This window comes from Gadus morhua, chromosome 14 (genome assembly GCF_902167405.1).
Source record: "Gadus morhua chromosome 14, gadMor3.0, whole genome shotgun sequence".
Lineage (NCBI taxonomy): Eukaryota > Metazoa > Chordata > Actinopteri > Gadiformes > Gadidae > Gadus > Gadus morhua.
In genome coordinates, this window is record NC_044061.1 from 3,702,964 (window position 1) to 3,717,819 (window position 14,856).

At 50.9% G+C, this 14,856-nt stretch overlaps 1 protein-coding gene across 1 annotated transcript in view; it reads right to left on the bottom strand.

Moving 5' to 3' along the window:
• Window positions 1-14,856, bottom strand: part of prmt3 (protein arginine methyltransferase 3) — a 44,437-nt gene that overhangs the window by 6,976 nt on the left and 22,605 nt on the right. Inside the window, exons 12-15 of the mRNA XM_030377158.1 lie at window positions 13,096-13,283; window positions 11,443-11,529; window positions 2,904-2,954; window positions 1,958-2,045 (exon numbers count right to left, since the gene is read on the bottom strand). Of these exons, the coding sequence (XP_030233018.1) occupies window positions 1,958-2,045; window positions 2,904-2,954; window positions 11,443-11,529; window positions 13,096-13,283 (414 nt within the window). The remainder of the gene's footprint in view (window positions 1-1,957; window positions 2,046-2,903; window positions 2,955-11,442; window positions 11,530-13,095; window positions 13,284-14,856) is intronic.

Below are 14,856 nucleotides of genomic sequence, written 5' to 3' on the forward strand. Positions count from 1 at the left end.
TACAGTATCATACTGTAGAATGACACTGAATCCGTACTTTCTACTATACTGTAGAACGACACTGATACGTAAACGGACGTTTGGATGGGAATGACACGTTCTACGGTATCATACTGTAGAATGACACTGTATCCGTACTTTCTACTATACTGTAGAACGACACTGATACGTAAACGTACGTTGGGATGGGAATGATACATTCTACAGTATCATACTGTAGAATGACACTGATCCCGTAGACATGCGTTGCTGTGTTCTTCAAGCATCGAAGCCCGGCTGTAGTCGGACATGTTCCGTACGGGCGCCACCGTCGGCGCCCGGGTTATCAGATTAAGTTTTACATGCTTGTCTCTCCGATGGCCGCCTGCGATTGGTTGTGATCCTCGTCCGTCTCCCGGCGCCTGACAGATAACGGCTGTCAGCCGCTGACGGCGTCGCCCGGCCGCCGACAGATTGTCTCGCCGCACCGCGCCCAGCGAGGATGCATCGCTCGCCGTTTCCGACGCGGACGGGGGGGGGGGGCGACCGAAAGACGGATGGAACGGACGGACGGGTGACGGGGGAACACGGGGAACGATCAAATCCCCCGGGAAGATGGACAGGTGTGTGTGGGGGAACAGCGGGGTCCGTCGGTGGGCTTGACACAGAGGTTTCAGAGTGCTGCAGAGAGCAGGCGGTGCAGGTTCAGCCCCTGCAGGTGACGGTGGAGACCTGTAGCCTTGCACAGTCGTCGGCGGCGGATGTAGTTGGGCTGTCCAGGCAGGGCTTTATGGACTTAGGGACATTTTGCCGTAATGAGGCTTTGGACACACAGTTGGCGCACTCTGCTGGTGGCCCTTCCAGGTTTCAGAGGTTCAGCCATTATAATGGTGCCAATATCACCGAACTGCCAATCATACATGAGAAGGGGACTCATTGAGCACTTCCAGAAGGAAAACACGCTTGGGGAGGTTGCTCATTGGCTCTTTCAGAATGCTAATAGGTTCTTTCCTGCTTTCAAAGTGCTTTAAACGACATTACATATTTAATTAAATTTGGCATATTGATAAGGCCTGTTTTTTAAGGCTTATTAAAGTATAGCAGCACATACGATTGTCTGTCGAAAAATGTTTTTTTTTATCCCCAATATTGCCAGAAGCCACATGAACAAGGGAACACATTAGGCATGTATATGACAATTCACTCATTTTGTTTTTTTATATTCAAATTGTATGATAAAACATTAACATATGGTTAACATAACATCGGCTCCATGCCAAACGAGCGACGTCCGCAAGCGGGTCTTTAAGCATGAGAACTGTGATATTGTCAGTAATGACCCCTCGTACGCAACCAATCACTGGATGAACCGCCATCGGCCATTTTTGGTTCACTCACGGGAACTGTTAGTTCAGCTGAAGCGGTCGGTGTGGTCTGTGGTGGGGTTCAGTTCAAGAGGTCTGTGTGGTCTGTGGTGGGGTTCAGTTCAAGAGACTGTGGTTCGGTGGGGTTCAGTTCAAGAGTTCTGTGGTGTGGTGGGGTTCAGTTCAAGAGGTCTGTGTGGTGATGGGGTTCAGTTCAAGAGGTCTGTGGTTCGGTGGGGTTCAGTTAAAGTAGTCTGTGTGGTGGTGGGGTTCATTTCAAGAGGTCGGTGTGGTCTGTGGTTTGATGTGGTTCAGTTCAAGAGGTATGTGTGGTCTGTGGTGGGGTTCAGTTCAAGGGGTCTGTGTGGTCGGTGGTGTGGTGGGGTTCAGTTCAAGAGGTCTGTGTGGTCTTTGGTGGGGTTCAGTTCAAGAGGTCTGTGTGGTCTTTGGTGGGGTTCAGTTCAAGAGGTCTGTGTGGTCTTTGGTGGGGTTCAGTTCAAGAGGTCTGTGTTGTGGTGGGGTTCAGTTCAAGAGGTCTGTGGTGTGGTGGGGTTCAGTTAAAGAGGTCAGTGGTGGGGTTCAGTTCAAGAGGTCTGTGTGGTGGGGATACTGACCGGCCTGGACAGGAAGTGGGCTCTCTAGCAGGAAGAGCGTCTGCTTCCAGTGGGTCTTTGTGTCCTTTGGACCAGTGGAGAAGGACACCTGAACAGAAACACAACACCTTTACAACATGGCCGCCCACACTAGGCTGCTAAAGCATCTCTGAGGGGTTTCTGGGAAGCTGAGCGTTGCGTGAAGGATTTATCTGGGACTGTTATTGTTTTGAGTATTCTTCATAACATCTACGTTCACGATCATGAGATAACAACGTTAGGGGACAACTACTCTGGTGTATCACAGAGTATGACCTAAACATAGTCGGGTAGTGATGATTGCGATTGGATTTCCGCTAACTATAATTCTCTAATGCATTGTTAAATGAAACGAGAATAACTGGTTTTGAATCTATGTAGAATATCGGTTGTGGTCGCAGCGATGCTCTGTCCATATTTGTAAAAACCTGGTCAGAGCATGAGACTAGTCCTCACTAGCTTGCAGTCTGGTCCCAGTGCTTTCCAAATGTGCAGAAGTACAGGACCATCTAAACACCGGGAGGCTCTCTCTCCTAATGTCGTATCACTCCTAAGTCGACGTGTCATTAGCCAGTGGAGGGAGCGCTCCACCGTTCGTCCCCAGCCTTATTTATTATCAACATTAACAGAAGGGGGCTGCGTTGCGTCGCATCCTGCTGTGAGTTTTTTTTTGTGAAAAAAAAACGTTCCCAATAAAGCCCGCGGCTGTAACGTGCGTCTCTCCCCGTCCGGCGCGGTCTCGTTCCGACTGGCCGGCTCCCGGGAAGGTAAGTGCTGACATCAGCAGCCCGGGCGTCAGGCTCCGACGGCCGGCTGGAGTCTAACGCCTCCGGGGGTGGGGGTGGGGGGGGGGGTGGGGGGGGGGTCCACGTGGGCATGGGAACATAATTGAGTTTCTGTTAAATGGCTCGGCTGGGTTCTCTCTCACCTTGTTTCCACAGCCTTTGTCGAAGAAAATGTCAAAGTAGCCCACGATCGCCTGTGAATGAAATATGAGGTGGGAGTTAGGATGTGACATCAATAAACACAGCAGATTTGTTTGACTGTACCGCGCCGTAACATGCAGAGTGTGTGTGTGTGGGGGGGGGGGGAAACGGGGTCAAAGTCATTATCTGAGGGTTAAGTGTTTAGGAGGATGATCACTTTCTCGATGAATAACATTAAAAAACAGAGCAGACATGGATTAAGATATGAATATATATATATAAATTAGGGTCAACACGGAATATATCCGAAATAACTGTTTGACCTTTTGCCTTCCTTGCATACGATCTAGTGTGTGTGTACACACTTCCTTACATACGATCATGTTATGTTTCCTGTGTGTGTGTGTGTGTGTGTGTGTGTGTGTGTGTGTGTGTGTGTGTGTGTGTGTGTGTGTGTGTGTGTGTGTGTGTGTGCCTGCGTGCGCATGTAGATGCATATCGGTCACTTGATTGCCTATTTAACTGCACGTCTGTGCGCAACCCCCACTCCTACAGCAACAAAGCTATGAAAGTGTAACCGAACCCATTCTTGCACAAAACGCACACCCATACTCTCTGTTTCCTCCGACAGCCTGGCTCTACAAAGGGACTGAGTCGACACCTGGTCCCAGGTGCGAGCCCTGTCCCTGCGTCTCACCACCAGTCATCAGACACATGAAGAAAAAAAACTAATTATAGCGACGCCACTGTCAACACAGAGGGCCGTTTCTGCTGACAGGCGGAACTGCCGGGGTAGAGTAAATTAGCTAAGGGGGCACTTTTTGGCGACGGGACTATACATTACGCAGTAAGGGAGAGTGCCATCAGAAGGAGGAAACACACATCGGTGAGCCTTTGTGAGTTTCAGCAGCAGCCTTTGATTTGCATTTCTCCGCTGCTGGGAAACACAATCAAACCCTGGTTTTTTGAGTCAGCGCCGAAGAGGATATGCAGGTAAAATGATGTCCATTGCGGAGGAAGTGTTTCGCGAGTGTTTAGCGATAGTTTCCTGTTTGTTTACTAACCTGATGTAACGTTGCTTAATCTCTGCTGTTTCAGTCTTATTCCCGTATTACTGCACTAACCCACTGACGTGTCAATACCTGCCTTGTGAGTTGAGGATTAGCAGGATGGGAGGTAAACCTGTCTATTCCAATGATCTGCTGAACTGTGTCAGAAGCACCGGGCTCGTCACAATGTAAAGGGTGACGGCGTAAAGAGGTGATCCTAAGCTTTTACACCAGTGCAGGTTAACAGGGAGATGTAACAGTGGAACAGAAAGGCAGTGGACGCGGCCATGTTGTGGGGGAGGTCTTCAATCAGACCAGCCCCCACAAGCCCCCCCCCCCCCCCCCCCCCCCCCCAAAACCTGAGCTGCAAGTGTTTCTACTCAAGAATAAAAAAAAGCTTTAGATGTATTTTAACATAAATGATATGCATAAATCAAACAAACCGCGGCAGTAGCCAAGGAGGTAGAGCGGGTTGGCTGGTAACCTAAAGGTTGTTGGTTCGATCCCCGGCTCCCCCTAGCTGAGTGTCGAGGTGTCCCTGAGCAAGACACCTCACCCTAACTGCTCCCGACGAGCTGGCTGTCGCCTTGCATGGTTGACTCCGCCGTCGGAGTGTGAATGTGTGCATGAACGGGTGAATGTGGGGCAGTATTGTAAAGCGCTTTGGGTGGCCAATGGTTAGAAAAAGCGCTATATAAATGCAGTCCATTTCCATTTACACCACAATATGTTCTCTTTGCCATGATTCAGACGATCCAGCAAAAAAATAAATAAAAATCACATCATCAATGCGTTGATTTTTCGACCGACTTGGAACTTCTCCAGCAGGGACACGCATGAACACAACCGGGTCCACACACCTGAACCAACTGCCAGGGGCTGGGCCGGAGAGCTGGCCGGCGGTCGGCCGTTGTCAGATTTGTGAGCTAAAAGAAGGCAGCCCCAAGGCCTGTTTTGCTTTCACTCCTCTCTCACCCCGACCGTAGGAGAGGGAGGCACACTCTATCAATCTCAGGAGCGCACTTGTAGTGGCAATGATGCAGAACTAATAGCTTTTAATCCTGACGCCGCTGACAACATGGAGGCCGGCTCTGCCAGACAAAGAAGAGCAGAATCAATGCAGGGAGGGAGGGAGGGGGGGGGGGGGAGGGAGGGGAGGGAGAGAGGGGAGGGGGAGGGAGGGAGGGAATGTGGGAGAGGGAGTTATTCGACAAAGAGAGAGGAGAGTGGAAGAGAATGAGCGATAGAGAGAGAAGAGAAAATGGGAGGGAGGGAGAGCGAGAGGGAGAGGAAAGGTGAACACAAGCGAAATGGGAGGGGAGAGAGACGGAGAGAATAGGGGAAAGAAGAGTGAGTGAGTGGTCCGAGAGTGAAGGGAGAGAGGAAGATGGAATTAGTGAAAGAAGAGAGAGTTAGTGGACAGAGAGAAGGGAGAGAGATGAATAGAGGTGATGAAGAGAGAACAGAGAGCGAGAGAGAGGAGAAAAGGGGGACGTGAAAGACAAGGCTGTGTCTGTAATATGCAGAGAGCTCTGGGGATGAAAGAGCTGGGAAAGTTTTTTTTTTGTATTTTGCGTTGTCTTGGGTTCAATTCAGACTTCATTATTGTAAATCTTTCGTTCTACATTTGCAATAAAATAATGAAACATAATCTTCCAGAGTTTTCCATTCTTAATGGATCGACTAATCAACCATTGTTCAAGTCCTGTTCTGATATTTGTGTTACAGTAGAACATTTTATCATTTTATCTTTAGAATAGAGGCCTATCTAGGCATGGCTTGCGCTTGTGGACCTGGTCCTATTAATTATGAATTTGTATCAGCTCCTCATTTGGTCACATAAAGCTGTATCTTTAAAACGTGGGTGTCATGAAACTATTCCAGAAGAACTTGTACATTTCATATACATCGGCAGTGGGGAGATTCTACCCATTAGAAATAGGCCACTTAGTCTGTGATTTAATCATACTCATTTCATATCAACTAATTTATTTAAGCAAATATATAATATATGCGAGCCAGGAGTCATTAAACACTACAAAATGTACAATGTGCCTAAAAACCACCATTCAGAGAGAAATACAGAGGATACACACACACACACACACACACACACACACACACACACACACACACACACACACACACACACACACACACACACACACAGTTTGAAAATGACGGGTCCATCATTGATCTGGTGTTTAACAGACTCCTAACAAACCGACGCTCAAATCAGCGTTCATTGACTCAGACATGCGGGGGGGATGGGGGGGGGGGGGGGGGGGGGGTGGTTGAGGGGGGGCTAGCTCAGAGCTAAACTGCCAGCAAACGCACCCAAAGTGGAGAAAGGACCATGTCATCCCAATGCAATTATGGCTTCTAATGAACGCTAAAGGACGCTCTGTGCAGAGGTAATTAGGAAATTAGCCGTAATTACTTGCTAGGCAGCGCAGATCTGACCCCCCCCCCCCTCACACTCCTGCAAGCCGGAAACTGGGGATCATCCTTGTGTTGCCACGACGATGACAAGGCCTCATAAGCAAGATTGATTGTCACCTCTGTGTTAGGCAACTTTCCCACCGGACAAACTCTCCGGCACACAAACAAACAAACAAACAAACAGACGAAGATGATACTGAAGTTTGGTACAACCTTCAAATTCTAAAGGGTGTAATTGCAATGAAATGAAAAATATGAAACTATGATCTGTATATTAAATGTATTCACACTATACTTATACGTGGGTGGTGCATGTGTCTTAGTAACTGTGTATCCAGGTGAGGGGCCGTAGCCGATTCAGGGAGTTAAAACAATAAAAACGTGTCAAATCGTAACATAAATAAAATGCAAACATAGTTTGAGTATGAATATAGTCGAGTCAAGAATACGATGATCAACCTCACGGTCTTGAGGAAAGGTCACAGAGTGTAACCAGTGAGCTTCAAATTAAGAGCGCATCACGCACTCCCACCGGGTAGGAGCTGTACCAGGAGGGGGGGGCAGAGGACCTGAAGGAGGCCAGGTCGAGGCCAGGACGAGGCACGGACAGTGGGGAGAGGAGGCTGAGGGTAAAAGTGTGTGTGTGTGTCTGTGTGTGTTTGCGTGTGTCTGTGTGTTTGGTGGTGGAGCCGGGGCGGGGGTAAACTCCCAACACGGGAACATGCGCGCCTGCACACCCTATCATAATAAATAAATGGGTCAAATGAGCGCGTTTTATTCTCATTAGCAGCCAGCCCTGGGCGAGGGCTCTGTCTGCGCTAACTGATGGAGGTGGGCGCTGAAGGGGTCCACGGAGGAGTCTCCAGCACCTCTCCCTCCCTCCCCCCCTCCCTCCCTCTCCCTCCCTCCCCCCCTCCCTCCCTCTCCCTCCCTCCCCCCCTCTCTCTCCCCCCCCCTCTCTCTCTCCCTCCCCCTCCCTCCCTCCCTCTCTCCCCCACCCTCTCTCTCTCACTCCCCTTCTCTCTCTTTCTCTCTCTCTCCCTGCCCCTCCCCCCCTCTCTCCCGCTCTCTCCCTCCCTCCCTCCCTCCCTCCCTCCCTCCCTCCCTCCCTCCCTCCCTCCCTCTCTCTCTCTCTCTCTCTCTCTCTCTCTCTCTCTCTCTCTCTCTCTCTCTCTCCTCTCTCTCTCTCTCTCTCTCTCTCTCTCTCTCTCTCTCTCTCTCTCTCTCTCTCTCTCTCTCTCTCTCTCTCTCTCTCTCTCTCTCTCTCTCTCTCTCTCCCTCCCTCCCTCCCTCCCTCCCTCCCTCCCTCCCTCCCTCCCTCTCTCTCTCTCTCTCTCTCTCTCTCTCTCTCTCCCTCCCACCCTCTCTCTCTCTCCCTCCCACCCTCTCTCTATCTCTCTCCCTCTCTTTCCCCCCCCTCTCTCTCCCTCTCTCCCCCTCTCTCCCTCCCCCGGGGGACGGGGTGAGGGAGGGGCGGGAGGGATTAATAATTATCATCATGGATAACACCAACAGGGAGCAATTCATCATCGCTCCCCTCCTGGCCGGCCCGCGTGTCACCGCACCGCGTGGCTCGACCAGATACTATTATATGGCGATAGGGGGGGGGGGGGGGGGAGGGACAGTGAGAGGGGTGGAAGGACGGGGGGAGGAGAGGGGGAGGAGAGGGGGTCCTAATGCACTTTTGATGGGGTTTATCCAGGCGTGGAGGCTTTGAGCATGACCACCTCGCAGGCAGGGGTTTGGTGGGAATTGGCTCCCAGTCGCACAACCAACACCACAGCTGCAACCGACACCACCCCCTACCCCACCTCCACCCCCGCCACTACCTCCACCCCCACCACTGCTGCTGCTGCTGTAGCTGCTGCTGTTGTTGTTGTTGTTGTTGTTGCCCCCGGCGATGGCGGGCCCATGGCGCCCTGCTCTGCCCCAGGCCGGGGCCAGACGTGGACAGTGTGTGTGTGTGTGTGTGTGTGTGTGTGTGTGTGTGTGTGTTCGTGTGTGTGTGTGTGTGTGTGTGTGTGTGTGTGTGTGTGTGTGTGTGTGTGTGTGTGTGTGTGTGTGTGTGTGTGCGGGACCACCGCTTACTGCATCGGCTCCTAGACAAACACACACACAGGCGCTCGCACGTGCCCAAACACACGCACGTGCTCACTCGGCACACACACACACACACACACACACACACACACACACACACACACACACACACACACACACACACACACACACACACACACACACACACGCTGTCCTGTGCCGAGATGAGCCCCTAGTTTAACCAAACCAGCTTTCCAGTGGCTTGGGGGGGGGTTAAACTGAAGACAGGGACGAGCGTGCGAGGCGTCTGGAGGAAGAGGGAGGGATGGGGGGCAGGAGAGAGGGGAGAGAGTAAGGGAGTAAGGGGGAGACGAGGAGGAAAACACCAACACCACACTGGACGCGAGCAAGTTCTGACGAGAGCCTGCCTGACAATGAGGAAGGTCGTCCCTCAGACACACACACACACACACACACACACACACACACACACACACACACACACACACACACACACACACACACACACACACACACACACACACACACACACACACACACACAGGGATGTGATGGAAGGAGGCTGCGAGATGGATCACCCGCCCGCCGCGGCGCCTCTCAGGTGCTACAGTAGCCGCCTCAGCAGCCGTGTTCAAATTAATTATGGACAGGAAGTGCTGTTCTCCGCGGCTATACCATTAGCATACATCATTTCAAGGCTCAACGGTGTGAACCAGCAATTTGTCCCCGCCTGTTCAACTTTTTCAGACGCACCGCGTTACAGTTAAATGAATCCCGGGGGGGAGGGGGAGACACGGGCACGGAGGAACATGGCCGCTGCCCCCGGGCTTCTGTCAGGGCAGATCCTCCTTGATTACTCTGAGCTGGGTGTGATCCAGGTTTAGTGGAACTTTAGCAAGAACACAGTGAGCTGCAGTGGCCACGGCCATGTTTGGACAATCAGGACAGCGTGGCACACTTAGGTTAGTGTGGATGAGTGAGGCAGAGAGAGAGAGAGAGAGAGAGAGAGAGAGAGAGAGAGAGAGAGAGAGAGAGAGAGATTATGGAGAGAGAGAGAGAGAGAGAGAGAGAGAGAGAGAGAGAGAGAGAGAGAGAGAGAGAGAGATTATGGAGAGAGAGAGAGAGAGAGAGAGAGCGAGAGAGAGCGAGAGAGAGCGAGAGAGAGAGAGAGAGAGAGAGAGAGAGAGAGAGAGAGAGAGAGAGAGAGAGAGAGAGATTATGGAGAGAGAGAGAGAGAGAGAGAGAGAGAGAGATTATGGAGAGAGAGAGAGAGAGAGAGAGAGCGAGAGAGAGAAGGAGAGAGAGAGAGAGAGAGAGAGAGAGAGAGAGAGAGAGAGAGAGAGAGAGAGAGAGAGAGAGAGAGCGAGAGCGAGAGCGAGAGAGCGAGAGAGCGAGAGAGAGAGAGAGAGAGAGAGAGAGAGAGAGAGAGAGAGAGAGAGAGAGAGAGAGAGAGCAGCGGGAGGGAGACGGGTGCGGGGGGGTATTTGTCTTGTGTGCGCGCGGGGCAGACGCGGGGGCTGTGCTGTTCATTTAATGCAAGGTTAGGCAGGCTGCGCTGATGAATGGTCTGTCGGCGGCAGAACAAAAGCAGCCGCTCCATCACGGCCCTCGGGGGCCGCGGCCCCATTCTTCCCCGGCGCCGCCCGCTGCCGCTGGTCCGGGACCAGTTCAGCCCCCGCTCAGCCCCGCGCCGCGCCGCGCCGCCGGCCGACCGCCGATCGGCTACGGGCAGCGGCAGAAGGTCGATACTCCGCACCGGAAAGAATTAAAGGGGGAAGGAAGTGAACGGAGGGAATCTGGAGGGGGGGGCGTGCCACCTGGGCCGGCGGTGTACGCGGCTAAACCCCCCCCCCCCCCCCCCCCCCCCCCCCCCCCCCGATCCGCACGCCGGGGCGCTGGGGGCCCGCGTGGTCGGACGCCGGCCGCGAAAGCAAGCAGATAGGATTGGGAGCGGGACGGTAACACACACGCCCCTCCACAGCCGAGTGATGGAGAGGCAGCGGGACGGGGCGTCCGGAGAGAGAGAGAGGATCAAAGTTAACCCCCATTAGAGACAAAGAGTGCCCCCCCCCCCCCCACACACACACACACACACTCTCCCCCAACACACTGCCTATCATACTGAGCTCGTGTCATGTCACACTGTGCCACACTCCTAACATGACCCGACTGCAGCCCGGCTCAGAAACACAAAGGGGGATCTTTTCAATTATGGGGGGGAGGGGGGGGGGGGAAAGATGAGAGGATGTTCACAAATCCTGTTAAAGCCCACAAGCCCTGCCCAGGGAGCCCGGGACAGATAATAACCAGCTATTGATTCTCCATTAAACCTGTATAGGGCTAGGGGTAGGGGATGGGGAAGGGGGGGGGGGGGGGGTTTGGGGGGGGGGGGGGTACTGCAGCATAGCACGATGCTACGCCCGCTTCTGACGGCTGGTCGGCGTCTGTGGAGGACTCGTCTGCTGCCAGTAGTGCGCGTTCAGAAGGTCCAGAAGCGTCCGAGTCATGAAATTGAGTCACGAAACCACAAACCTGTTGTGTTTCTTTAGATGCACATGGCTGACCAATCAGAGGTCTAAACGAATGGTCTAATATACTATATATATAAATAAACATACATAGACAGAAAGTAATACGTAGGCAAGACATTTGACTAAAAATAACGTAAGTACAAGAAACAGCAGGGAAGATTAATCACATTTATTTCAATTACTATTTTGCGTGTGTATACATGAATAATAATCAGCCCAACCTGTGTATTTAATAAATCATTATATTCCCAGACCCCCTGTGTGCAACATGCTTCTCTCCCTCCTCGTTAGCCTACGTTGTCACAGCTGTGCTCAGGAGCCAGTGTTAAAGCATCCATTTCCCAGTGACAGTTCCCAGCTAGCCAGTGGTGAGCATTTACAGCATTGTACTAGTAGACGAACCCAGACGTTCTATAATTATAAAGTAGTGTATGTGTGTGTGCGTTGCTTGGTCTTACCGTGCAATCCGTGGTGTGTGTCATCTTCATGCAGAAGTCCGATGCAAATTCCAGTTCAGAGAGGCACACTCTGTTACAATCAATAGTCTGTTGGGGTGAAGAAGAAATAAGGACTTAATTCATTGCACACAAATCAGAGTCCTCGCAAAAAGGTTTCCCTGACTAATGATTTTGCATTTGAATCACACCTCCAACCTCTCTATAAAGTCTGATTGCATCGCCACGTCTCAGTTCAAGCAGTTTAATAGCAAGGACGTCTGCGAGCATGTATTTAATACCCAAGTGGAAACCTTTATATTGCACATCAGACGATGAAAGGACGGCACAGGGGTTTGGATGTGTTAAAGCAGGTTGACTGAACGCAGCACTGCTCACTGAACCCACGAGAACCACACCACTCCAACCCAGATCTGCCCGCTTAAAACCAGCACTTGGAAATTGAATCGCAAGTGGGTTCATTGTCCTGCAAGGCAGCGAGCTCCTGATCACTTACACAGGCCGAACCTCCAGAAGGCAGCGTGCCGCGTCCCAGGGCATGGGGAGGGAAACATGCAAAGGGTTTTAAGGGAATTCGCAGTTTCGTGGCAGGGCTCACAATTTAACGCCGTGGCAGCCAGCGGTAATGGAACGCTAGTCGATCGTATCAAAGGGAGGGCGATAGATGAGGACTCGTGTAATTTGGGCACGAGGAGCTGTCTATTTTTCACTGGAGGGGAGAAAAACTATCGATTACGTGGGGAATTCAAATTCCATTATATAGAAGGCGTGCCTCCCATCCATCACACCCCAGACGTGGGCGGAGAACGCTCCACTTAGGGAACGGGCCAGGCAGAAAAGACATGCAGGACGGTCCACGAGACTAAATACAATACCGAGAGCAGCACTCTCTGCCATGTGATTACTTTTTAAGTTTGTGTGTGTGTGTGTGTGTGTGTGTGTGTGTGTCTGTGCGCATGCATGCACATACGAAAGACATAGAAGAGAGAGATAGAATTAATTTGTCTTTTTTAATGTTTGGGTATTTGGCATTTCTGTGTGAGAGAGAAACATTCAGTGTATGTGAGTTATCGTCTGCATGCAGGTGTGTGTAAGAGAGCGAGAGTTTGTGGGTGCGCGTGTGTGCGGGTTTGTGTGTGCAAGTGAGAGACACCACAACAGTTATAAAGGCCTGTATGTGTGTTTGTTCAGTTGTATCCCCTTGTGCTTTAATACATCTTCACACTGGCTGTAAAACCTCCAGCAGGAGGCTGAGAGTAATGAAGTCTCCTTAAGAAGAACTTAGGCAAGGACTAGACAGGTCAAACACAGCTCTACATCACTGGCACCCCTACCCACACACTCTCTCTCTCCATCAGGGCCTGCAACCCAACGCTCCCCGAAAACGAGAGACAGAGAGAGAGGGTCAGAGTCAGAGAGAGAGCGAGAGAGCCAGAGAGAGAGAGAGAGAGAGAGACAGAGAGGGACAGAGTCAGAGAGAGAGAGAGAGAGAGAGAGAGAGAGAGGGTCAGAGTCAGAGAGAGAGCGAGAGAGTCAGAGAGAGAGAGAGAGCGAGAGAGACAGAGTGGGACAGAGTCAGAGAGAGAGAGCGAGAGCGAGAGAGAGAGAGACACAGACAGACAGACAGACAGACAGACAGACAGACAGACAGGCTACCTGTATGACTGTGGGCTCAGAGATGAGCGTGGCGGGGTCCACGGTCTCCACCCCAGCCTCGGGCAGCGCAGCCTTCTTCATGCACGCCATGTTGAAGCCGTAGACGTCGTCCCAGAATGCAATGTGGTCCTGGTGCTTCTGTGCATCTCCGATCGCAGCCAGGCTGATGTTACACAGGTCTGGGTAAACTAAACGAGAGGGATGATGATGGTCAAAACCTTTTTTACCAAAATAATAGTATCAAGGTGTTTACTTTTTGCTCAAATCTCTCTATCCACACACAAACATGCAAGTACAATGTTAGATTGATCAAAAAGTACCATTGAAAGAAAGCTATTAAAATTGACACCTACATTTTGTTTGTAAGCGATTGTTATAAGTGTTTACTGCAAACTCATGAACACCCTGTGGGACCTTTATGTCAAACTGTCGACGAACAACGAGGTCAAGAACAAACAGAAAGGCAAAGAAAGCAATAACAAAAAGTGAGAAATGCATTTTTTGTCTCCAGAACGCCTCGGAATGTATTTAGAGGCACGTCCAACGTGTAATCAGGAATGAGTAGGTAGCATTAGGCAGAGATGCTTTCGAATCGATCCATTAATCCTGCCACACTGATAGGGTGTTCTTACATCAACAACACGAAGAAGAGGAAGGCAGCTACCACGGTAACCTATTTAATATCAATGAATCTGATGGCTCCGAAATTGAAGCCGTTAGCCGATGTCGGGATGTCTCTGGGGGGAGTGGAGTTGAAATACAAATGGATGACACATGCACACCCATAGGGAAGGGGTTTTTCAAATTGATGAACACTTCCTGCCCTTGTTTCCTCAATGTTACGGTTATGACCATCGACGCATTGGGTCAACAGATATTTTGCTAGCCGCAGATTATTCAATTTTTATAGTGTAAGTGAACCATTAACGCTCAAATTCAAACATATTAGTAAAATAATGAGTGTTTCGGCTGTGAGCCGCAGCCCAGATGAAGCTCCCCACACAGCAGCTGGTGTACCCTGGGTCAGCTTAGCTCAGGAGGTAGAGCGTGTTAACGTTTAACCGGGAGGTTGCTTCTTTCATGCCCCGGCTGCGCCTGTCTGAGTGTCGAGGTGTCCCTGAGCAAGACGTCCAAACGTTGCCCAATCCAATTCATATACATTTTTAACTTGAAAAGTGTCGTGATTTAGAAATACATACCTAATCGAGACTTGAATACAACCATTGCCAAGATGGCTGCGTATGCTTTCTACGAACTTCAACATGGCGCTGCTTTAGCGATGCTGCTTTAGCGATGCTGCTTTTATTAATGCTGAAGCTGTGATCTGAGGCTGAGCTGCGATGCGTCAGTGGTTTGGGTTTAGGTGCAGCGTGCAAGATGTTTCCTGCATCTGGCCGAGTCAGAATATACACTCCAATATACTGGACTATTCTAACTTGCTTTCACCCCAAATATGAGGTTCAGCATATGGCCTCAAATAAGCTTGCTCTCCCTTTATTTTTGCACAGTGTATTTCTCAGAGCGTTCACAACAGTGCCAGCACTGCAGCATTAAGGCTTGTCTTTTGAGAGGTTTGTGAGTGCCCAGTCCAAACAATGCGATAAGGAGTGTCACCCTTCCCTGCCAAAGCCCTTTCATACCCTGCATATGCAATGTGAAACAAAATAAGTTGAATGGGCGGCATGTGGCTCAGGAGGTAGAGTGTGGTGGCTGGTAAACGGAAGGTTGCTAGTTCGATCCCCGGCTCCTCCTAGCTGAGTG